The following is a 24,585-nucleotide window of genomic DNA, read 5'->3' as shown; positions in this document are numbered from 1 at the left end:
GAAATTGGAGATACAAGAAAAGGCACACAGTCTTATCATCTTGTGTCTGGGAGACAAAGTTCTTAGAGAGATAGCAAAAGAAAAGACTGCAGGTGCTGTCTGGGCAAAGTTAGAGTCTCCGTATATGGCCAAATCCTTGGCAAATAGGCTATATATGAAACAGAGACTCTACTCATCCAAGGTTATGGAGGATAAATCCATGGAAGATCAACTGGAGCTATTCAATAAGATAATAGATGATCTTGAAAATGTGGATGTCAAAGTGAGTGATGAAGATCAGGCTATTATTCTACTTAATGCATTGCCTAAATCTTTTGATCACTTGAAAGATGCAATGTTATATGGTAGAGAGAAGGACATCTCTGTGGAGGAAGTGCAATCTGCTTTAAAGGCCAAAGAGCTCCAGAAGTCTTCATCCACAAAGCAAGAAGCAGTTGGAGAAGGATTAACTGCTCAGCACAAGAAGCCTTGGCAAGAAACGGGGAAATGAAATTCTAAGAAGGCTAAGAAAGACCCCAAGAAACCTTGGCAGAAAAAGGAGAAATAATCTGAGGAGGAAAATGGGAATACGCGTTATCACTATAAAAAACCAGGGCATTGGAAGAGGGATTGCCCTGCTTGGAAAAAGAAGAATGCTCAGGGAGGCCAACCTAAACAAGCTGCTAAAGTCAATCCTGACCAATGTGATTTAGCAGAAGCCTTAAATGTGGCTTCAAAGCCCATAGAAGATCAATAGGTTCTTGACTCGGGCTACTCATTCCATATGTGCCCTTATGAAGGTTGGTTCACTGAGATAGAACATCAAGATGGAGGGACTGTGCTGCTAGGAAATGAGCATGCTTGTGCTATCAAGGGTATTGGCAGTGTAAGACTGAAGCTTCATGATGGATCAGTGAGAACACTCCAACAAGTGAGGTACATTCCATCTCTTAGAAGAAATCTAATATCCTTAGGCCTCCTTGAAAATAAAGGATATGAATGGAAGTCTTCTAAAGCTGGAATGGATATTCTTAAAGATTCAGTGGTGATAATGAAAGGAATAAGGCAAAATGGATTATACTATATTTTAGCTGATACAGTTACTGGAGAATCTAGTAGTGTGAAAGTAGATAACTCAACTCTATGGCATAAAAGGCTCGGGCATATTGGTGAGAGAGGTTTAAATGAGTTATTGAAGAAGTCAGCAATCAATAATCCATTCCCTTTTCAGCTAAAAACCTGTGAACAGTGCATTCTTGGTAAGAGCAAGAAGCTATCTTATCAGGCTGGTAAACATGTATCTAAAGCTCCACTTGATTATGTTTACTCAGATCTGTGGGGGCCTTCAAGGACAGAAAGTTTAGGAAATGGAAAGTATTTCATGTCTATAATGGATGATTTCTCTAGGAAATTATGGATTTATATCTTGAAGGATAAGACTGAAGCTATTGATAAATTCAGACTATGGTACAATGAAGTTGAGAATGAGAAAGGGGTCAAGCTTAAGTGTCTTAGGATAGATAATGGCCTGAAGTTTATCTCATCTGAATTTGCAAGTTTTTGTGTTGAAAGAGGAATTAAAAGGCACAAAACAGTGCCAGGGAATCCCTAGCAAAACGGGGTAATAGAAAGAATGAACAGAACCATTCTTGAGAAAGTCAGATGTATGTTGTTTGAGGCCGGGTTATCCAAGAGATTTTGGGAAGAAGCAGCTATGACAGCTAGTCACTTAATCAACTACTCACCTTCATCTGCAATAGGCTTCAGAATTCCAGATGAAGTTTGGTATGGAAATACACCAAGCTATGCTCACTTAAGGGTGTTTGGATGTAGAGCTTATGCTCACATTAAACAGGATAAGTTGAAACCTAGAGCATTGAAGTGTATTCTGATAGGTTATCCTAAAGGTGTTAAAGGTTATAAACTGTGGTGTACTGAGGCAGGAAGCAGCAAAGTTTTGATAAGCAGGGATGTTACCTTTGATGAATCTAACATGCCTTACTTACAGAGTAACAAAGAAGAACAGAATAAAGTAAAAGATACAAGCCACATAGAAAATATGGTTCAAGTGGAGCAGCTGTCAGATTTAGCAGAAGAAGATACCGAGTCCAGAATTGAAGATGTTCATGAAAGTGAAGAAGTTTCTAGTGAGAGTCCTCTGAGAAATTATATGTTAGCTCGTGATAGAGAAAGAAGACATATTACACCTCCTCAAAGATATGCTCATGCTGATATGGTGTACTATGCTATGTCTGTAGCTGAAGAGTTGGAATATCAGGAGCCAAAAACATATAGTGAAGCCATTCAAGGTCCAGAGAGAGAGAAGTGGTTGTTAGCCATGAAGGAAGAAATGGAATCACTAGAAAGAAATGGAATCGCTAGAAAGGAATGGAACTTGGATACTTATAACAAAGCCTGCTGGCAAAACGCTAGTCACTTGTAAGTGGATTTTTAAGAGAAAGGTGGAGTGTTTTGAAAAAGAACAAGTGAGATACAAGGCTAAACTTGTAGCCCGGGGATTCACTCAGAAAGAGGGTATAGACTACACTGAAGTTTTTTCTCCTATGGTTAAACACACATCAATCAGGATTATGCTTGCTGTGGTTGCTCATTTTGACTTAGAGCTAGAACAAATGGATGTAAAGACCGCATTTCTCCATGGTGAATTGGAGGAGAATATTGTTATAAGTCAGCCTGAAGGGTTCTCACATCATGCTGACAAGGACAAGGTGTGTTTGTTGAAGAAGTCTTTATATGGCTTAAAGCAAAGTCCAAGGCAATGGCATAAAAAGTTTGATGAGCACATGGAGAGAGTTGGGTTTACAAAGTCTGAATATGATAGCTGTGTTTATTTGAAGAAAAGAAAGGGAGTTACTGTGGCTTATCTTTTACTTTATGTTGATGACATGTTGATTGCTAGTAAAGAGAAGTCAGAAATAAACAAGGTTAAGGCTGATTTGAGAAGTTATTTTGATATGAAAGATCTTGGAGAAGGAAAAAGGATTCTTGGGATGGATATTAAGAGGGACAGATCAGCTAGTATTCTGAGGTTATGTCAGGAAGATTATGTGCATAAAGTTCTCAGAAAATTTAATATGCATCAGTCAAAAGTTATGAGTGTTCCCTTGGCTACTCATATTAAGCTTTCTGATACTCAAAAGCCTAAGTCTTCTGCAGAAAGAAAGGAAATGATGAGTATTCCTTACTCTAAGCTTGTTGGGAGTTTGATGTACACAATGGTGTGTACTCGGCCTGACATTGCTCATGCCATTAGTGTCACAAGTAGGTACATGGCAGATCCTGGTAGAGATCATTGGGAGGCTCTGAAGAAGGTTCTTAGATATCTAAAGGGTAGTGCTCAGAGGAGTATTCTGTTTGAAAGAGGTAAAGGTTTCGAGAAGTCTCCTCTGATGGGATATTGTAATTCAGATTATGCAGCTAATTTGGACAACATGAGGTCTCAATCCGGCTATGTTTTCACTCTGTTTGGTTCGGCAATCAGCTGGAAATCATCTCTTCAAAGTGTGGTTGCTTTGTCCACCACGGAGGCTGAATATATGGCCATAACTGAAGCTGTTAAAGAAGCCATTTAGCTTAAAGGTTTGCGGTCAGATTTTGGTATATATCAAGATTGTGTTGATATAAATTCTGATAGTCAAAGTGCTTTGTGTTTAGTGAAGCACCAGACCTTTCATGAAAGGTCGAAACATATCGACATTAGGCTTCATTTTGTTCGTGACATTGTAGAAAATGGTCAGGTAAACATGGAGAAAGTTTCAACCGAGGAGAATGCAGCTGATATGCTTACCAAGGCTCTTCCAACTTCAAAGTTTTGCTACTGCCTTGATTTGATTAAGCTGGTTTCTGAGGATTGAAGCTGCTGCTAGTTGGTATGTTTGTTCTAAGGTGTGTGTCAGTCGGAGTGAAGGAGTTTTGTTTGTGGTTTATGGGATGATGTGCATAAGGCAAGGTGGAGATTTGTTGCTTATTGCCTTAAGCAATATCAGTAGATAAAAGGCAACTTATGAGAACTCTTTAAGAGGAGGGGTCTTGGTGCAAATTAGTTTACACGGGACGATTTAGTTGCAAAGTTGTAACAGTTGGAGGATCTAATCTCGTTCGTTCATTTCTCTCTACGGCTGAGATTAAATCTCAGGAGTTAGTTATAACGGAAGCAGCTGAATTTAATCTTCTTCTTCGTTGAGTTTTGAGAGAGTTGCAGAGAGGGTTTTGTAATCTGTGAGCTCGAGTGTTTCAAAGTTAGTCAACTCTTGAGCGTGTGAGATTGTAATCAAAGTCTGGTTTCTGATCAATAAACATTCTTCTCCTTTGGCCCGTGGATGTAGATCCGAAAGGATCGAACCACGTAATTGTGTTGTTGTCTCTCTGCAAATTTTCATTTCGTTTAAGTGCTTCTGTGAGCTTCTTGTGTATTCTTGAGTAGATTGCGCAACAATATTCAAATATCTCTTGTGATTAAAAAAAACATAATTGTTATCAATGCCCAACAAATTGTGCAACAAAATGATCGTATGTATTAAGAAATAAAAATTTATGGAAGATCATTTTTATACAACCGAGTTATAAAAAGATGTACTTTGTTTTTACTCGTTATTTTTTCTTAATCACCATTATTTTGGTGAATCGCATGGTCTTCGCCTAATTTTATATCCATTTCAATCTTTAAGTTTTACTAATTCAGATCTATCTAATATATTTTGGTAATATTCTATTTAGGTAATTACGTTTTGTTATTCCAATATAAATAAAAATGGTTTGTGTAATATTCCATCATTCTTATAAGAGCATCCGCAATGGGCTTACTTGATAGCCTACTTGATAGTGGGGGACCACATTGAGTAAGTAGTGCTGCATTGGGGTTACTTGATAGCCTACTTGATTTTTTTAGTTTTGATTTTTATACTTTTCATTTAAATTTAACTGCTCAAATTAAAATAACACAATTTATTTCAAATTTAAATTGCATTAATTATAAAATCCTAAATATTACATAAAACTTTAATAAAATAAAAACAATTCATAAAAATTAACTACTCCAGCCCTAGATGTCCGAAACGTGCCCAAATGTGCTCCACCAAATCATTTCGGAGCTGAGCATGTAGATGTCTATCTTGAAGAATTGAATCTCTTCGCACGTATTCCTCGAAGGACACCGGTGTTTGTCGAGCACTCTCCGTCGAAGTACTGCTTGACGCTCCGTCGTCATCTCTCCAATTGAGAGACGCTTCATCTTCGTGCTCCACAATCATGATGTGGAGAATGATGCAACACAACATGATGTCCTTGAGGTGCTCTACGTACCAATTGCGCGCCGGACTTCGAATGATTCCCCACCGAGCCTGAACGACTCTGAAGGCGCGTTCGACATCCTTTCGTGCCGATTCTTACATCTTCTTAAACATCGCCTCCTTTGGATTGGTCGCCATTGGTGGACTTTTGACGAAGCAACGCCACTCCGGATATATGCCGTCACACAAGTAGTAGCCCATCCGGTATTCGCACTGGTTGGCATGAAAGACCATCGGCGCCGCCGTTCCTCCTAACACATCGGAGAAGAGAGGCGACTAATTTAGCACATTGATGTCTTTGTTCGAACCAGCGACGCCGAAGAAGGCGTGCCAAATCCACAAATCGTGGGATGCAACGGCCTTCAATATCAAGGTGGGCTCTCCCTGATCACCGCGTGTGTAGGCGTCGTGCCACGCCTTTGGGTAGTTCTTCCACGCCCAATGCATACAATCTAAGCTCCCGAGCATCCCGGGAAAGTTATGTCGCGCCTCATGCATATGAATGAGGCGTTGGACGTCCTCCGACGTTGGACGACGCAGGTAATAGGCTCTGAAAGCCCGGATGACCGCCTTGCAGAACTTCTTGAGGCATACACGCCCGGTGGAGTAGGCGACTTTGAGATACTCGTCGAAAACATCCGCACTAACCCCGGTGGCTAATTGGCGAATAGCCGATGTGCATTTTTACAAAGGGGAGAGAGAGTCTCGACCGATTGCATCAGTACTCATATGGAAGAAAGTATTTTCACCTTGAACAGCATCGACGATGCGCAAGAACAGCTCCTTCTGCATTTGAAAACGACGCTGAAAAAAAAGTAGGACTGTACGTTGGATTGTCGCTGAAGTAGTCTTGCATAAGACGTACATGAGCCTCCTCACGATCACGGTGGACGTATGATCAGGGACATTTCACACGCGCCGGCTTTGGCGCCGGTTGGGAGCAGTATGGAGCAAGCACTTGTTTCTGCAACTCTTCCCACTCCATGAACCTTTCAGACACATCGTCGGAATCAGACGAAGAATCATGTTGGGGTTCCGACATTTTTGGAAGAACAAAGATGGGATTTTTTTAAGAAAAATTGAAGGAGGAAGAAGGAGGTAGAAGGAGTGGGGTGTGATGAATGAGGGAGGTAGAAGTAGTATTTATAGAGAGAGAAAAAAAAGGAAAATTTGCCAAACGGCTAAAATAGTCGTTGGCTTAAAAAAAATTTATTTCAGCCAAATAGTCGTTGGCTATTTTAAATTTTTAATTGTTTTTTTTTATTTGAGCGCGTGCAGAGCACACGCTACTCGAGTGCTACCCGAGCACTCGAGTAAACCCTCCCCCCACTGGCGGATGCAGCTAGGAACATGGGGGTGCAGCTGCATCCCCAAAAAAAAAAAAAATTGTAGTATTAATATTCATATATAAATTATTTTAGATTTAGTTTTTGCACCCCCAATTAAAAGTTTTAATCCAAAATAAAAGAGAAATTCAGTTTTTAAAATCCTAAATTCCATTGGCCCAACTAAAAAGAGAGCTCATCATCTCTTTCTTTTTCATTCTTTTGATCAAACCCATCATTTAATCAATCAATTACCTCAATTCTTAATTAAACAAAAAAGTTGAAAGTATATATTTTGCATTTGGAATACAAAGTTATTACTATTATATTTGTATTTTAGTAAAAAAAAAAATGTCTGAAATGTATTGAAGGCCTCAAAAAAAAAACAAACGGGGGCTACCGCCCCCGAACCCCCGTAGAAGTTCAACTCCCTCAAAAAAACCTAGCTCCACCAGTGTTTATAAGATTATCTTGGATCCGCCACTGCCCCCCCTCCCCCCCGCAATACCCCTACACAAGCGCAATGCTCTACTCGAGTAAGCCATCGAGTAGAGCATTGCGGATGCTCTAAGTAATGTCTCATTATTTTAAGACATAAAAATTAAAAAAAGTGCAGTTAAAATATAAAGTGAGTTAGTGGAAGTAAGGATTATTTTAAGTTAATTGAAGTATAAAGTGAGTTAAGCTCACCATTAATATATTTTTAAAAAATACTCTCTCCGTCCCAAACGAAATGTCCTGTTTCTTTTGGGCACGGTTATTAAGGAGCAAGTTAATTAGAGTATTAAGTGGTGTTGTATAAAGATAAAATTTAGTGGGTCCTACAATAAAGTAACTTAATTAAGGTTTAAGAGATTAAGGTTTTAATTATGACTAAATTAGTAATTTAATTAGACACTTATTATCCCTTATTTTTTTCCAAAAAAGAAACAGGACATTTCGTTTGGCACGGAGGGAGTACATTAAAAAATGTATAAGACATTACTAATGAATCGTTCCAATATAGTAAATGAGACATTACTAATAAGATGAAGAGAGTATTTCATTTATTATAGTTTTTAAATGATTACTTTGGTTGAGTAGTGGTAAATTGATCATTTTTAAAATGATCCAATAATGACAATAGTGGCAAATAAAAAGTTTCATTGAAGATTATAATTAAGTGAGTGGAATAAAAGTCATATTCTGATTGTAATTGTAAATTGATTAATTTACTTGAGTGGTAAGTCCAACAATGAGAATACTAATAAATAAAATATAATATTAAAAATTATAAACAGTAAAGTACATTTATTAAAAATAGAAATATAAAATGATTATTAGGTATATTTGTGAATGAGTCAAAATGGTAAAATGGAGTATTTTTTTTAATAGATGGAGATAGTAATAATTTAATTTATATATTCTCCAAAACAAAAGATTATATTAATGATCTTATATAGTACTCCCTCCGTCCCGTTCTAAATGTCCCCTTACTTTTGGGCACGGAGATTAAGAAATGGGTATAAAGTAAATAAAGTGGGTTGGTGGAAATTGTTTAAATATTAAGTATAGAGAAAGAGTGCATTGTCAAAAAAAGGTACGAGACATTTGGAGTGGGACACCCATTATAGAAAATAGGACATTTGGAGTATATACAAATAAAATGTAATAATAAGAATAAAAAATCATGTAGCAACTAACATTCCACCAAAATAATTATAGAATGTCCGACAAAGTTGAATAATAGTAATAAGAAAAAAAAGTTTGCAGGGCAGTAGGTGTGTGATGGAAATACTTCCTCTCTTTCTCTCTCTATACGTATTTATGTGGAGAGAGAAAGAGAGAGTCAAAGTCGGCAAACTATAGATGCAAAAATTGTCAGAGTATTGACAATTTCACGCTGCATTACAACTCACAAAAGTTACAAGCATCACTCCTTTGTACAAAGCCCAAATCACTCTTTTTCTTTCATCGTCATCCTCTCTCTCTACAAAGTCTTAGAGAGAGAGAGATTCTCCCTTAATTCTTTCAAATAATTTCGTTACATTTTTTCAAATTCCGATTTTCGTGTTTCTTTTTTCTCGGCAAATTTTGATATGAATTACCCTTCTTGATTTCTGTCCAAACAAGAAGAGTCAAATAGAAACGCTGTAAGCTTAATTTTATGGAATATTTTATTCTTTAAAATCTTAAGTAATTTCATTGGAGGCTTCAAAAATTCTTTATTCTGGTCTTCAGTCTTTGTTTTTACCTCTCACGTTTGGGGAAGAGTAAAATTCACAGTAGTCTCTCTCTCTTGAAAAATCAAAACCGTACAAACATATCGAGCCAAAAGAAAACCAAAGCACAATCAGTTGATGCTCGCTTTCCACTCATGATGTTGCAGAAACCTTAGATTTTTCCTCAGAATCTCAGAAAAGAGAAAGGAATTTCTCTGCTTTCCGTGTTTAACACTATCCTTGATTCACTCACTGAATTATTTGCTGCAATTCTTCCCTCATTTCTCTTTCAAGTTTGCATCTTTCACCAACGCATGTCTGCTGCTTTTCGAGCTGTGAGAAATCCCACCACAAAATTCTCCCATTTCTCTCCAAGATTTACTCCATGACCAGAAATTGTTCGTTTCCCGCATTTTGCATGCTCGAGGGATTGTTCTAGAGAGAGAGAGAGAGAAATGTCTGAAACTGCTAACGTTCGTTTAGTTCGTTGTCCCAAGTGTGAGAATTTGCTGCCGGAGGTCACCGATTTCTCCGTTTATCAATGTGGCGGTTGTGGTGCTGTCTTAAGATGTAACTCTCTCTCTCTCTCTTGTTTATAGCATGTTTTGTGGGGCAAGATTTGTGTTTTATGAAATGCTCATTGCGATTAATTTGTTTAATATACATGGCTTGAGTTAGAAAATTTTCAATAAGTAGATTGTAGCTAATGGGTGGAGAAATTTTAGGTTGATTTTCATATTGATTAATCTCGTTGTGTGGTTGACTTTAATCAGCCAAGAACAAGGGTGTTGACTTGGACACATTCTCTGAGAAGTCTGATGAGGGCAGGATCGGTAGTAATCTAGACAAGCTTTCCGATAGATATGAGACAATGATGAATGTTTCTGAGAGGAGAGTGATGGAGATGAGTGATGGCTCCGAATCTGATGTGAGGTCCAACGTTAGTTCTTCGAGTCGGAGGAGAATTGGTAGGAATGGTTTAGTTGAGGAGGAGAATTGGAGTGTGGAGGATACAAGGTTGAATCAAATCCAACGCCCCAAAATGGCTGAGGATTTGGTGATGTTTCATGACAATGAGGGTGGATTGAGGAGGCCGGGGGGCCGGGTTGCGTCTAGTTATGATTCGGATGATCCATCTAGGGGATTGGGAGTTGGGGATGATCGGGCCGAGCTTTTGAGGCAGTTAGACGAGCTCAAGTATAAGCTGAGCCGTTCGGGCAATTTGGATGACAAGGGTAAGGATAAGGCTCCCCTCGATAGGAGGATGCATCCTCAAGATCCTTACGCGTCTGAGAATGAGGCGATGATGATGCAGAGCTCGTTGAAAAGGCCACCTTTTCAGAGTCAGTACACCGAGCCACCTCATATGATGCGTAGGCAAGAAATGGGGGAGAATGGTTTTTATCCTCCAAGGTATGGTCCAAGTCATGTTCAAGGGTATGGGAATCCTCACTTGCGCCCGTCTGAAGCTCAAGGCGCGTTTCAGATGCCCCCTGCTCGGGGATATGTGTCTGGACCTTACGTGGATGATGGAATGGGTGGTTATATGGATGCTCCTAATTTTGGCCGGCATCATCCGTCTTGCTCGTGCTACCATTGTCGTGCCAAGAGACAAGTTTCTAACCCGATGATGCAAGCTGCGCATAGTGGTAAGTACTCGAATGTCTCGGATGATATGGTTTCGAATTACCAGGAGAGTCACGGCTCGTTTGGTGGTTACAACCGTAGAGTTCATGATCAGCCTCCGTTGAGGCCTCGTACTTCCCAAAGTCATGCGAGATGGCCCAGTGATGTGAATTCCGAGGTGGATGGTTTCGTACGTCGTCGGCCTGCTAGAGCCCATTTGGTTGGCGGTGGAAAACACTGCAGCCCTGTAGCCGGTGGTGCTCCGTTCTTGACCTGCAACAGTTGTTTCGAGCTGCTGATGCTGCCTAAGAAAGTTGTGAGCAAGAATGGCAGCAGGAAGAAGCTCAGGTGTGGGGCGTGCTCGTCTCTCATTGCTTTCGTAGTTTTAGGCAAGAAATTGGTCGTTTCACTCGACGTGGAGGCTAAGAGCGCCCCTATAAAAGTTGACAACGAGCGTGATATGCCATCAAGGCAAGGCGAGGCTCATCCGAGCCAAGCTAGGACAACCTTTTCATCCGAGGATTATGATAGTTCTGGTTATGATTTCCACTCCATGGACAAGGAAGTGGCGCAAATGGCTCGTCCAGGAAGAGATAGCAAGCCTATCGAGACAAGAATCCGTCAGTCCACATCCGCGTATGCCTCTGAAGCCGAAGAAGAAACCAAAGATCCCACCTCAGCTGCTGACGTTTCGAGAGAGGATAAAGGGGTTCAGCCTCCTACCGGCTCGTCTCTTCAAGATTACTTCGAGCATTCGAATAAGTTTCGTGTGGTGAAGGATTCTGGCGAAGGAAACAGAAGCGGGCGCTCTGATATTACTGACAGACCGTTGCCAAGCAAGACAGTAGCTAAGCAGATTTTGAGGAAAGAGTCCACAGCTACCGAGATAGATATATCGTCCAACGAGTTCTCCAACACGGGGTCCACCTTTGAGTCGAGTGAAGCTAGCAGAGGCGGTAGAGGAGCTGGCTCGTTCTTTGCTGGCATTATGGGGAGCTTCAAGGATTCACACAGATCCGAAGAAGCTGCTGCTGCTAATGTGACTGTCAACGGCCATCTAATATCCGACCGGTTGATCAAGAAAGCTGAAAAAATAGCTGGACCGATCCAACCTGGCCATTATTGGTATGCATTCTCTTTCATGGAGTACTTGATATGATGATTCTGTGGTAAATTTTCTACATATTATATTGCATTGAAGTTTTTACGATGATCTTCGTTCACTAGGTATGATTTTAGAGCTGGATTCTGGGGTGCTATTGGAGGGCCTTGTCTTGGCATAATTCCTGTAAGATCTTTTCACCATTTCTTTTTGTGGGAAAGGCACCTAATTCTCGCTCGTTTAACCAACTTGTGTGTTGTGTCGTTGCAGCCGTTTATAGAGGAGTTCAACTACCCTATGCCAGAGCATTGTGCAGGTGGAAACACACACATATTTGTTAATGGTAGAGAGCTGAACCACAAAGATCTGAATCTGCTCGTAGGCAGAGGTCTCCCGAGGGAAAGAGACAGATCATACATTGTCGAGATCTCCGGCAGAGTCCTAGACGAGGACACTGGCGAGGAGTTGGAAAGCCTCGGAAAACTTGCTCCAACGTGAGTATATTCAATCTTCTCCTCGCGTTTATTATATCACTTAATGGTCCTTCAATATGTTTTAGGCATCTTAGAAACAGTCTCATTTCAATTTTGTCACATTTTTTTTTTCAACCAAAAACCCTCTAAATGTCACTCAATTTGTTGATGCTCATATTGTTGAGGTGCATTCTATCTTAACTAACGCGATATCTTGGACAGCATGGAGAGGGTGAAGCGCGGATTTGGCATGAAAATTCCACAAGCCGCGGCATGATCATTTTTCGACTCAAATGCTCGATCACGTCTGGTACTATACCTACCGTTGTCTTTTTTTGTCCATTGCAAAAAAGGTTAAGATTAAGAAGAATGATTGATGCTATGCATAGTGGTGCTGCTCTTGTTGTTTCATGTTTCATGTTTGAGTGATTGGTTCAAATGTAAGAAATATGTGTATTTTGGCAGTTTTGCAGAAAGTTTTTTGATCTTGTGAAATCCCCTTCCCTTTTGCCTTCTCATTTTGATTTTGTACATGTAAAAGATTAATTTCATGTTTTTTTTTTTTTTTTGGAAATTGATTCAGGGCATAAGAATTGTTTTGATAAAGGAACAAGAAATTGTATGAAAGTGATTGATTTTTTATGTTTATTTTTACTGGTTGGGAATTATTGAGTATTACTCCAATAATATGAAAAATAGCAGGAAAATTGTGTGCTACTCTCTTCTTTCTCTATGTAAACTATATTCTCTTTGGTATGCCACTAGTTTGGTGAAAAATTTAGCAAAAACTAAAATAAAGCAGATCACTTAAATGCATCACTAACTCTAAATTTAGGCTAAAACAATTGAAAATGAGATAAAACATGCATCCAGCAGATCCCCTAAATTGAATGGGGCCCACAAAAAATTTTACACCTACCTAAATTCAATCTTAAATTTACACCCACCCTAAATTTATTTTAAGCTTATAATTAGTAGGGCCCACACATAATTATTGTTTTTATGTAGAAAATAGGAGCTCTGCTGTATGCATTTATAAAATCGAGATCCTAAAATTAAATAGGGAGAGAAATATAGGAGCATAATTTTGGGATTTCTGCTGGGAGGTGGCCATATATTTTAAGGAACAAAACAAACAGTGATGAGAGAGTGGAGTCGAAAAGAGATTTTTTTTTCTCCGTTTAATTTAATTATTCTCAAATTAAGGGTAATAATATTGGTGAGATTCGAGCTCTCTCAATCATAAATTCACTTCTCATTGATTTCCCTAATAAACAATAAACATAATTAGAATACTGTTGCAAATACTTTTAATTTGTTTTGAGGATTGTGCCAACGAGAATCAAATCTCTATGTCCATTTATTAAACTTACTTGTGAAGCAAACAATGCACAAAGTGCAATATCAGTTGATATTAATCACCATTTGATTTACTTTACCCCTCTTTTCTAGCAACAAACAGTAGTGGGCCCTTAACTTCACCGTAAAAAACAACACTTAAAACTTTCTAATGTTTATGTCAATCGTATATGTAAGGGTTAATTGTTTATAATATATGAACTATATCTAGTTGAAATAATAAAAATAGTTTATTTTTGTAGAAGATGGAGCAATTTTCTAAAAAATCGTATAGAGATGGCTCTTTATGCGCTTTTAATATAGTTGTTTTTGAATCAATGAACATGGATAACTATTTATTATAGCAAGTGATTGAGGCTTTTTTGAGAGGGAATCCAAGCAATATTATTCATGAGATATCCTTTAAAACAATATCCCTCAGCCAAGAAGGAAAATCTATCGTCCAATAAATAGATCTATCACAAGAACAAGAAAATTGAGCTAAATAATGTGCGGTTATTCGCTGTTCTAAAAACATGAGAAACTCCAACCAAGAAGTTCTCTCTAGTAGTAACGCGAAATATCATCCGGAAGCAGGTGTGCTTCTTCTTCTTCCTTGTTGGCCATCAAACGAGCAGCAAGAATAGAATCAGTGAAGATCTCCACAGGTGCAATGCTATGTTCTGAATTCACTAAAATGCTTTGAATAACAGCCATAATCTCTCCCACCATGACCGTCAACGATGGTGTTAGCTTTCGAGCAGCCGTGACATAGACACGACTATCATAGCCTAATATTAAGTCCATTAAAACTCAACTTTGAACTTAAAAATTGAATTATACGAATTGCTTAATTTTTTTTTTTTTTTTGGCTCAAAGGCTATTATCCTCGAACCCCGTATAAACCTTGAAGCTTTATACATCAATCAGTTCAGCCCATCTAAACAATTCTAAATTAATTACTATAACTAAGTTTCATACCCCCAATTCCCCAAGTTAAAAATGAAAGAATATTATTGCTATCCAACAAGGATAAATAATACCCAAAACATAAATCAGTAAAGAAAAGTTAATGGGCCCATCTCAAATCTCAGCAGTGGCCTTAAAAGCATTGGGAAATGAAACAATGTTTGGATTATCACAAGTCAAAAATATACTTATGAGTTATGACATCCAAAAATATAAAATAGAAAAAATATTCTCTCTCTTCACGAAATCATAAAATTTTGTATAGAACGAAGAAAGAAACTTATCAAATTGAATAAAAAAATACCCACGAAAATTAATAGGTTAAATGATTAAATTTCTTTTTGTAAATATTAAATTTGAATAAATTTTAAAATATAAGTAGACTGTATATTTGATTTTTGGTTAGATTTTTTGCTAAAATCAAATCAAGGGTTTAAAAAAATCAAATCGAAACCAAATAAATCGAATTAATAAAAAAAATTAAAATTTAAACCAAGCCAAAAATGAAAAAAAAACAAATTAAATTGTGTTTCTAATCATTATCATATTGTATTATATATGTACAATTTCAACAACTTAGTTTTTATGGAGTATAATATAGGAATTTATATAATATAAGAGGACGAGAAATGTAAAAATACAAATACAATTGTTGTAAAAAGCATTTGCGAAATTTGGTTCTTATTTTTCATAATGACTTTGATTTATACTATCTCCGTCCCGCTCAAAATGCTACATATTCCTTTTCGGGCCGTCCCAACGAAGATGCTACATTTCTATATTTGGCAAAAATAAAGAATTTTAAACACTTAATTAACACTAATTAAGTATTTCTTTATTACATTCTCTCTCTTACTTTATCACTTTATTACCTTCTCTTTCTTACTTTATTACTTTCTCTCTCTTACTTTATCACTTTATTATTACACACTTAAAACATTAATCTACAACTCCTTAAATCCCGTGCCGAAAAGCAAATGTAGCGTCTTGGCCGGGACGGAGGGAGTATATTAACTCAACCATATATACAGATGTATACAAATATTATATTATTATATTATTAGATAAATATAATTCAAATTTTGATTTTGTTTAATTTTAAAAAAGTTAAATCGAATAGAAATGAAAATTTATTTTTTCAAAAATAAAATAGAATTAAATCAAAAAAATTGAATCATATTTTAATATTTTGGTTTGAATCGATTTGATTATTCAATTTTAAATATTTTACTCACTCCTAAATACTCTCTCTATCTCAATTAAGTTGATCAATTTTCTTTTCGGCACGAAATTTAAAAAATTAGTGTTTTAAATGTGTTTAGTAATAAAGTGAAATTGATCAATTTAATTGGAACAATGCAAAAAAAAATATTGATATAGTTTAAGAAAAAAGTTATGATTTTTATTAATTAATAAATGGTTAAGTATCAAATAAGCCCGTATCATAGTGACCCTTATCACGTTTGGCTCCCTATAGTCGAAGTTGGTCCAATTAAACCCTCATACTACCTAAAATCGAACAATTGGACCATCTGCCCTAACAGCGACTTAACAGCCGTTAACTATTTTCAATTTTTTTTTCTTTTAATTTCATTGGTGGTCTGGAAACTCGGCGGAAAATCTTCCACAACCTTCACCCCTCCATTTCTTTTCCCTCTTCCTCTCTCCTGCACTACGTCTTCTCCCTCTTCCTCTGCTCTTCTTTCCCCACCTCCGCTTCTCTCATCGACGCCGCAACCCCCTCTCTCACCTCCCCCACCACGTCCAATCCCTAGCAGGTTTTGTGGCTTCTTGGCGTTCGTCTGGGAGTTGACGGCGATTGGGGGCTGGGTTTTGCTCCGGCAAATCTTGCCAGCCCAACCGCCGTGAACGATTCCCAACGGAGTTGTCGTTGCTAGGGTTGCTGTGAGGCGGCGCGAAGTTCTGAATCGCAGCGTGGGCAGCGTGATTTCAGACGTGGGCTTGTCATTTTTCAGACGGGGAGATGCCCGCGATTTTAATCGCGCCTCCTCCTCGTTGCGTATTTGTCCGGTAGCGAATTCAGAAGGTAGTCAGCGACAAGCGGACGGAGGCTGTGCAGGCAGCGGTGCCGCTCAGTGGCGGCGCGAAACCCTAGGCGGTGATTGCTTTGGTTGCATCTGGTGTGTTTCCGGCCAATTTTACGGTCAAAATTCAGGCGGGTTGCTTTGGCTTCATCCGGTCAAAACCCACGGTGTGTTTTCGACGAAAAATTAACTGTGTTAAACTTAAAAAAAATATTAAAATAGATAACGGCTGTTAAGTCGCTGTTTGGGCAGAGGGCCCAATTATTTGATTTTAGATAGTATGAGGGTTTAATTAAATCAACTTGACTATAGAGAGCCAAACGTGATAATGATCACTATGATAGGGACTTATTTGATACTTTAACCATTAATAAAACTACAATTTTGTTGTAGGAATGGAAGATGACGCTATACTTTGTATTGAAAAAGCTAATTGAAAGCTTACGAGACAACCTCCAAAATAAAAATGAGAGAGAAAAGAAAGAGAAGAGAATGTGTGGTCGATTTCCAAACTTTAATTTAATTCAATTAAATTCTTTAATTTAAAGCAGTGATTATTTCCAGCTGTTGTGATGCTGAGCTTTGAATCTCAGTCAATGTTTCCCTATTTATACTTTAAAAGAGATTCGAAAAAAAATAAGAAATAATAAAAAAAAGGAGAAAAAGAAAATTAAAAAGGTAATCGATCCCACTCGTCAATAACAAATGGTATATCAACACAATCTTTTTCCAAATGACTAATACAAACCTAGCTGTTTAAAAATCTAAGATGAGTATTAAACAACAAAAAGTTACAAGTTCAAAATATTAAGTTTATAAACAAAAATTACTTTATCAGTAATTAAATTTATATATATATTTTTTAACCCTTTTTGACGTTAAAAATCAAAATCGATATATTTGTATGCCAATAAATTATCTATTACTACATCTCTAATTGTTTGCCATGTAGATTACACCTCAGTCAATTAATGCCACTAGATTAATAATTAAAATTAGTCGAAAATTGATGTATTTACACGCAAATAGCTTTATTATTTATTGTCATATTTAAATTTAACATAATAGTCTGTCATTCTCTGATGAGCTTCAAAGGGGTTTTCAGAATTTGTTGTTTATTGAATACTATTTGTTTGGTGAAGATATTAACGGCTTATCCTCTAATTAGATCTAATTTTCAAGATTTAACGAACAAGACATAATTTTTTTTTTAGAATGAGCAGGACATAAAATTTGATTCTTGATTATTTGTATATTCTTTAATTATTACTAAAACTAAAAGCATTGCTGCAAGCCTGCAACATTTTTGTACCAAAAAGGTTTAAGAAAATGAAAAAAAAAAATCCAAACCTTCAGGTGTAAGCAAAGCTTCCAAACGAATTATATAGTGGGGAAATCATAATTATAATATTTTAGTAACTATTTTTATTTTTTTCCTAAATCATAATTATAATAATATAAGTAGTTTTTAATTCTTTTTTTTTTTTTCAGATAGCGACATGCCAATTCAAGGAAGAAATGCAATGAATGTGTAGATGATAACACCATTTTGCATAACTATATCAACCACCCTCATCTTTATTCATTTCTGCATTAAAGCTGAACTCTGTGTGTGTGTGTGTGTGTGTGTGTGTGTGAGAGAGAGAGAGAGAGAGAGAGAGAGAGAGAGAGAGAGAGAATGAAACAAATCAAAAGCAACAACTTATTCTCATCAGCTTTGGTGAAATTTGCAGTGTGTTTTCTGCTTCTATGCATTTCTTACCGGTTATTATCTTCAAGTTTTGTGCGGTTTCCTCTTGAGGTTTCAGATCATGAGGCTGCGGCGGCGGCGGCGGTTGAGCCACCCCAATTCGTAGACGACCTCTTGCTCAACGGTGAGTGAAACTTAAATTTTTTTTTCTTCAATTCATTAGTTCTAAGGTGATCTCAATCTTAAAAACAATAAAGATTGAAACTTTCTGAATTTCCAAATAAAGGGCCAAAAGGGTTTCTTGAATATGTCAGTTGATGATGTGAAAACACACCACCATATACCTAAAAATTGAATCTTGCAGTTTATGTGACACTGTAGTGACATGTTACAGAAGGCTGTGATTTATTCAATGGGGATTGGATCCCAGATTCTGATGGCCCATTCTACAGCAACAGCAGTTGCAGAACAATAGAAGCTCCACAGAATTGTATGAGAAATGGGAGGCCAGATTTGGGGTACCTTTACTGGAGATGGAAGCCCAAAGACTGCATTTTGCCTAAGCTTGATGCCAAGAGATTTCTTGAGATGATGAAGGATAAATCACTAGCATTTGTTGGTGATTCAATCATGCGTAACCATGTGCAGTCTTTGCTCTGCGTTCTATCACAGGTATGATTGGCATTTGCTTAGTGTCTAAGTTGATTCAGGAGACCATGATGTGATTTGAGGGTCCTATTTGTCTCACAAATGCAGCTGTTGATTTGATCAAATGGGTTTAGAAATTAAGTTTCTCTTGCCCACACTAGTTTTGGTTTTCTCAATTTTCTAAGCAATCATGATGATTATATTGAACTTACATGCATTAATACATTCACCAACTAGACATACCACCCATATCAATGGATCTACAATAGTGGGCTTAGGCTGGTGTTTTGCTAAGCTTATTTTAAAGAGTTTATAAGTTGTAGTAATAATTTATAAGATGTTTCGAGAGTTTATAAAATATAATTTTTAAAGAATTTATAAGTTGTCAAAGTTTGAATAATTAAGCCTATAAGCTGCAATAATTTATAAAATGTTTCAAGAGTTTATAAGATGTAATTTTGTAAAAAATTATAAGTTGTCAAAGTACGCATTTGAATAATTGAGCTTATAAGCTAGAGAAAGAGTTTTTTGTCAAAGCGAAATTATTTTTGTTAAAAAGATAAAATCAAAGAGAGATGAACTTGAAAATGTATATGATAAAAATAATAAATTAGAGTTTAATAATATTTGTAAAATAATTGTTGCATGCTCCATCATCTCATATTTATGCATACATTCTTTTTAGTACATTCCCAAAATTTATGTACGCCTTATTTTTGGAGACTACCCTACGCATAATTTAAATAATTTTACCTTTATAACTTACATTTATTTATCTACAATCTATTTAACAATTATCTTTAGAGTTCGTTTGGTACGCGGTATGGGATAAAGTGAGATATGTTTGACTAGGATGTCTTTTACTATATGTTATATTAATATCATGTTTGGTAGAAAACATTAAAATAGCTGTAAAATATAATACTCTATTCGTCCTTATAAAAACTATTCATTTATAAATGGCACGGGTTTTAATAAAGTAGTTGAATGTGTTGTGAGAGCATTCACAACGGCTACACGATAGCCTTTACACGATAGCACTATCATGTAAGCGTTGCAGGAGCACCTTACACGAGGGCTACACGTTCTATCGTGTAGCCCATTTTCTCTATAGTGTAAGGCGTGTGTGATGCACGCGCCTATCATGTAAGCTATCAAAACTAATTCTATCATGTAAGCTATCATGTAACCCCACTGCAACATTTTTACACCATGTAGTCCGCCCATCATAAAATAGACTATCATGTAAGCTATCATGTAACCCCATTGCGGATGCTCTGAGTGGAGTAAGGGTCCCACTTTATTGTGAGTGGAAAACTTACCAAAAATAGACTGGATACATTTCATGAGGACAGACCAAAATGATAAATTGGATACATTTTATAAGGACGGAAGGAGTATATTGTTTGGTATGATGTATTAAGATTATATTCGAGCCATAAATATGATATTTTCTACACTATCAATACTCTAAATATTTTTTTTATTAAAATGCGTGTCAAAAAAAAGTATGCATAAATGTAGAGGACGAAGGAAGTATAACTGTATAAGATTATGAAAAAAGAAATTAGGGTAGAAGACCTATTTTTTGAAGAGCTTATAAATTATTTAAAAACATATTTTGCCAAATATTTTGAAAAAAATTAAAAACTCTTAAACAATTTGTAAGTTGTTTTAAAGAGCTTATAAGTTTAGTCAAACATCATCTAACTTTCATTTCATTTTGCTGTCATTTATTTATGAACGATCTAACTTGACGTTATAGGTCGAAGAAGCCGTTGACATCTACCACGACGAGCCTTACAAGAACCGGAGATGGTCGTTTCCCTCTCACAACTTCACGGTCTTCGTCGTATGGGCCCCATTCCTAACGAAAGCCTCCACTTTTGAGAACGACGATGGTGTCTCCTCCGGCATAATCCAGCTACATATAGACGAGCCCGACACCATCTGGACTGATCAGTACGAGGATTTCGACCACGTGGTGATTGGTGGAGGGCAATGGTTTCTCAAGTATGCAATCTACTACGAGAACAACACCATTTTGGGCTGCCACGGCTGCCATGGTAGCAACATAACAGAAGTAGGGTTCGAGCATGCTTATAGAAAAGCACTCAACTCCACGCTCAAATTCGTATCCGAGGCGAAGCAAAAGCCGTATATCCTCTTCCGAACCATGACTCCGGATCACTTTGAGAACGGGGAATGGGACAGCGGGGGTTACTGCAACAGGACGGAGCCATTCAAAGCAGGCGAGGTTGAAACGAGAGACGTAGATGAGATGATGAGAAATGTTGAGCTTGAGGAGTTCGAGTGGGCAGTTTCAAGAAACGGGGCAGGCAGTTTGAAGCTGCTCGACACTACCATGCTTTCGCTCCTCAGGCCGGATGGGCATCCGGGCGTGTACAGGCAGTTCCAACCATACCAGGGGAAGGACAAGGATGCAAAGATTCAGAATGACTGTTTGCATTGGTGCTTACCTGGGCCTATAGATTCTTGGAATGATTTGATCATGGAAATGCTGCTTAGAAACCAAAGATAATTTTTGCAATAAGTCAGTTTTGTAATTACTTGCGTGCTAGTTTTGCTATTGTGCATTGCACGATATATAAATAATTTATATTTTCAACTCAAGAGGCAAATAAATCATTTGGAAAACAGATATAGGAAGTAGATCATATTTGATCCCCTTCCTTTAGATGGGAGTATAACATTTGTATATGAAAACTAAATGAAAATAGAATTACTAATTACCTCAACTTCGTCTCAAAAAAAATTTACCTCAACTTCTTGATTTTCTTGCTATCCAGATAACCTCACATATTTCCCATTTTTGGAACTGAGGCTGTTGATGAAAACTCAAAAGATTTAAACACAAAAACTGAGTTTTACAACGAACAACATAAATTTATTCAACAACACGTTTTTGACAAAAGAGAAGAAGACAATGCATCCTATCTGCTTCTACTTGGATGAAGTTGCTGGTTCTTGCTTTTTTTCATCTCCCTTGCGCAACCAACCCTGCATGACGAGATGGAGCATAAAACTGATGCCAGATCATTCGTAAAATATCAAGAGTTGTTCAGTGAGTAAAGAGCTCGATGAAGTCAGGGGCACAATATCAATGCATAACCATGGGAGAACTGTAAGCTATAAAGAATCACTACTTAACCAGATTTCTAGTAAGGGAAGATGAAGGGACCTCAGTTTACAAAAGAATACGTTGAACGAAGATAACATTAACCAAACTAGAACACAGTCAAACTAGAAAGTGAAAGATGTTCTTGTGACATTGTCTAAGAAAGCCATTTCTCAACTTCGATAGAAACTGATTACACTACAGCAAATAGTATCAGAGTAGCATGTGTTTGTGCCAGTGTTTTACGATTAAAAAGTTCACAACCTAGAGTACAGGTCATGCATCAACTTAAAATTAGTTGAAATGTTCCCCTTCTCATCACTGATCTTGCATTGAACCTTTCAAAGATTGAACCAATTATTCTTCACATATATTACAATCAAAAGACAATCAAGTAATTCAACAGATGTAGATGCTCATCAATAATCTCAAAAGGTGGAGAGCTACTTGAAAATAATCCCACCTCCGCCCCCCCCCCCCCCCCCCCCCCCCCCCCCCCAAGAACCAATCGAACTTCCTACAGTAGGTTCGGAAATCAGGTAGCAGCGAGCGCAACGAATCAACTCAAACTATATATATTAGAATTTCTAGATTTGGGTGTTGAAAACAAGTGCAAATCTTCAAAAACTCCACAAATTTATTGAACACAACATTCTACACAATACTCCGAAACTAAAATGGAAAAAGGGATGCAGTTGATGAAACGTTTATAAATAAAAAGAAACACCTAATACAAGTATATAATCATCTCTCCATTTCAGCACACTAGCTACATGTATCCTAAAAATCTACTCGAAAAATTGCTCACAGCTTTACTACAAGGCCAATTCCAATATATTGATAAACCAAAATCGTTCTGTATATTTAGGCCTAAAAGAGTCACCACGTTAAAGATTCATCATTGGCACATCCAGTAAAAATTCGATCAGCTACAAATCCAGCAGATAAATCATACACGAAGATAAATTACTCGATTAATCTCTTCGGATCCAAAAATGTTCATTCAGAACAGAAAAATAAATGATTTAATTAGATGAATATACAGGAGCACATAAATTCAGTCCATTTTTAACGAGCAATGGGCAAATACATATCATTACGATTCAAATATCGAAACCCTAAGAGAAAGAAAAATCTTACGTTATCAACGAAGAGGAGATCGGCAACCACCACAGTGCCGATTACTCCGGCGATGATCGAGGTCGGGCCGGTTAGCAGACTCCACTTCCTGTAGATCATTTTTCTCACTCTAGTTTTCTCTCTAGCCCTCGAGCTGTGTATAGTGGAAAGCTTCTCGTTGTTGATATATTTTATGGATTCTAGTGGGCATTTTATAACTCTAAATTGGGCCTAATATAAACGAATGGATACGGGCCTTCAATTGGTCAAGATGATAAAAGACATAGTTTAGTCTAAAAAAAATTACTCCCTCTGCCACCCAAATAATTTTCTATATTTTCTTTTTAGAACGTCCCGCAAATAACTTCATATCCATTTTGGGATATTACTCAATCGCTAATAATACTCATTTTATTTATTTTTACTTTTCAATATTTCACCATTTTCAATACTAATTATAACATATTTTCACCACTGTTAATACTAATTATAATATTTTTTCTTTACTATCAACACACTTAACAATTTTTTCTTAAAATTCGTGTTGTTTTCTACTGGGAAGTTATCCCATTATAAATGTCACATTATTTTTTGATACGGAGATTAAAAAATGTGTAATTAATAAATAAAGTGGAGTAGTGAAAATTATTTAAATATTAGGTATATATAGATAATACGTTGTCAAAAACTAAAGTGGATTAGATATTAGGATTACTGAGAACAGACTTTTAGTAATCAGTTTCTAGGCTAATGATTTTGAAAGTATATGCCTAAGAAAACTTAGAGAACGTACGTTATCAGTTAGACTGATAGTTATAACTGTGAGTATTCTCTTCTTCTATTCAAACTGATTGTAGTGAAGTTGTTGGCTCTTGAGTTCGACAAAGTTTCAACTTGTGCGTTGAATCGGTGATGAATGGGGTTGATCCTTGAGCTTTATTTATAGGCAGCGTCCTGAGAAAGATTCGTTGGAGGAGGTCCATCTTCAGTTTTCTGCCGTTGTGACTCAGATTCAAATTTGAGCTTAGGTCCTCAATCTTCGTCCTCCCTAAATTGAAAGTAGGTAGCGTTCTTTCTTTGGTAGGAAATGGATGTGGGGAAGGAAAATTGAATCAGTGATAGTCGTGAGAACTAGCACTGTCGATATTGCGCCGGCTGACAACGAGCTCCTGCTCATTGTTGTTGCACCATATGGAAGCTTCACAAAAAGGTGTGATGCTTGCCTGAGAACCAGGTGAAGTCCGTCTTCTTGAAACAGATACTTCAAACCGTATGGGCTGGGCATGAGGATAGAAGACACTATCGTCGCTGGATACAAGTGAGAATAGAGCAAGCTTTGGCGTCAGAGAGATGTTGAGATCCAGTGGAAGGGTTCGGTGAAGACCAAGTATGTGAGCGTCATTCTCCCACTCCATAACTTTGCAGTCATTGAATTTCTCCTTTGTCGGAATAAAATTTTCTCTGCAACTTTGAAAGATTAAAAATTTTTCTCATAGTGAAAGCTGTGGAGATTAGTTAGTTGATGCAGAAAATAAGTGAAGACTTCAAAGTATAAATAGACAAATTTTACCAAGAAGGAAGATAAAAAGTTTTTCGAAAACTGTGCCTAAAAATGTTTTTGA

General features: G+C 37.1%; 2 protein-coding genes and 2 long non-coding RNA genes across 6 annotated transcripts; 3 read left to right on the top strand and 1 right to left on the bottom strand.

Moving 5' to 3' along the window:
* Positions 1–8,369: 8,369 nt before the first annotated feature.
* Positions 8,370–12,663, top strand: LOC130998914 (protein ENHANCED DISEASE RESISTANCE 4-like). Its single transcript, XM_057924349.1, has 5 exons — positions 8,370–9,384; positions 9,588–11,565; positions 11,668–11,728; positions 11,813–12,036; positions 12,238–12,663. Exons 1-5 carry the CDS (start codon positions 9,270–9,272, stop codon positions 12,290–12,292), a joined length of 2,433 nt encoding a protein of 810 aa, XP_057780332.1. The 5' UTR covers positions 8,370–9,269; the 3' UTR covers positions 12,293–12,663.
* A 3,334-nt stretch (positions 12,664–15,997) lies between these two features.
* LOC130998913 (uncharacterized) lies at positions 15,998–17,049 on the top strand. Its single transcript, XR_009093329.1, has 2 exons — positions 15,998–16,534; positions 16,761–17,049. It is a non-coding gene; the product is annotated as an uncharacterized LOC130998913 (long non-coding RNA).
* Positions 17,050–17,786: 737 nt separating this feature from the next.
* Positions 17,787–21,339, top strand: LOC130998910 (protein trichome birefringence-like 25). 2 transcript variants are annotated; one of them, XM_057924346.1, is made up of 3 exons: positions 17,787–18,241; positions 18,452–18,729; positions 20,471–21,339. In XM_057924346.1, the coding sequence occupies exons 1-3, from the start codon at positions 18,046–18,048 to the stop codon at positions 21,245–21,247; spliced, it is 1,251 nt and encodes a 416-aa protein (XP_057780329.1). In that variant the 5' UTR covers positions 17,787–18,045; the 3' UTR covers positions 21,248–21,339. The 2 variants fall into 2 exon arrangements, with proteins under 2 accessions (XP_057780329.1, XP_057780330.1); XM_057924347.1 differs by having other exon boundaries at positions 17,816–18,241; positions 18,455–18,729.
* On the bottom strand, positions 20,273–23,174 carry LOC130998912 (uncharacterized). 2 transcript variants are annotated; one of them, XR_009093328.1, is made up of 3 exons: positions 22,985–23,167; positions 21,487–21,726; positions 20,273–21,226 (listed from the first exon to the last, which is right to left on the bottom strand). It is a non-coding gene; the product is annotated as an uncharacterized LOC130998912 (long non-coding RNA). The 2 variants fall into 2 exon arrangements; XR_009093327.1 differs by lacking the exon at positions 20,273–21,226 and having other exon boundaries at positions 21,466–21,726; positions 22,985–23,174.
* Positions 23,175–24,585: the final 1,411 nt, after the last annotated feature.

Source organism: Salvia miltiorrhiza, chromosome 8, assembly GCF_028751815.1.
Source record: "Salvia miltiorrhiza cultivar Shanhuang (shh) chromosome 8, IMPLAD_Smil_shh, whole genome shotgun sequence".
NCBI lineage: Eukaryota > Viridiplantae > Streptophyta > Magnoliopsida > Lamiales > Lamiaceae > Salvia > Salvia miltiorrhiza.
This window is presented reverse-complemented; position numbering and strand designations above follow the sequence as displayed.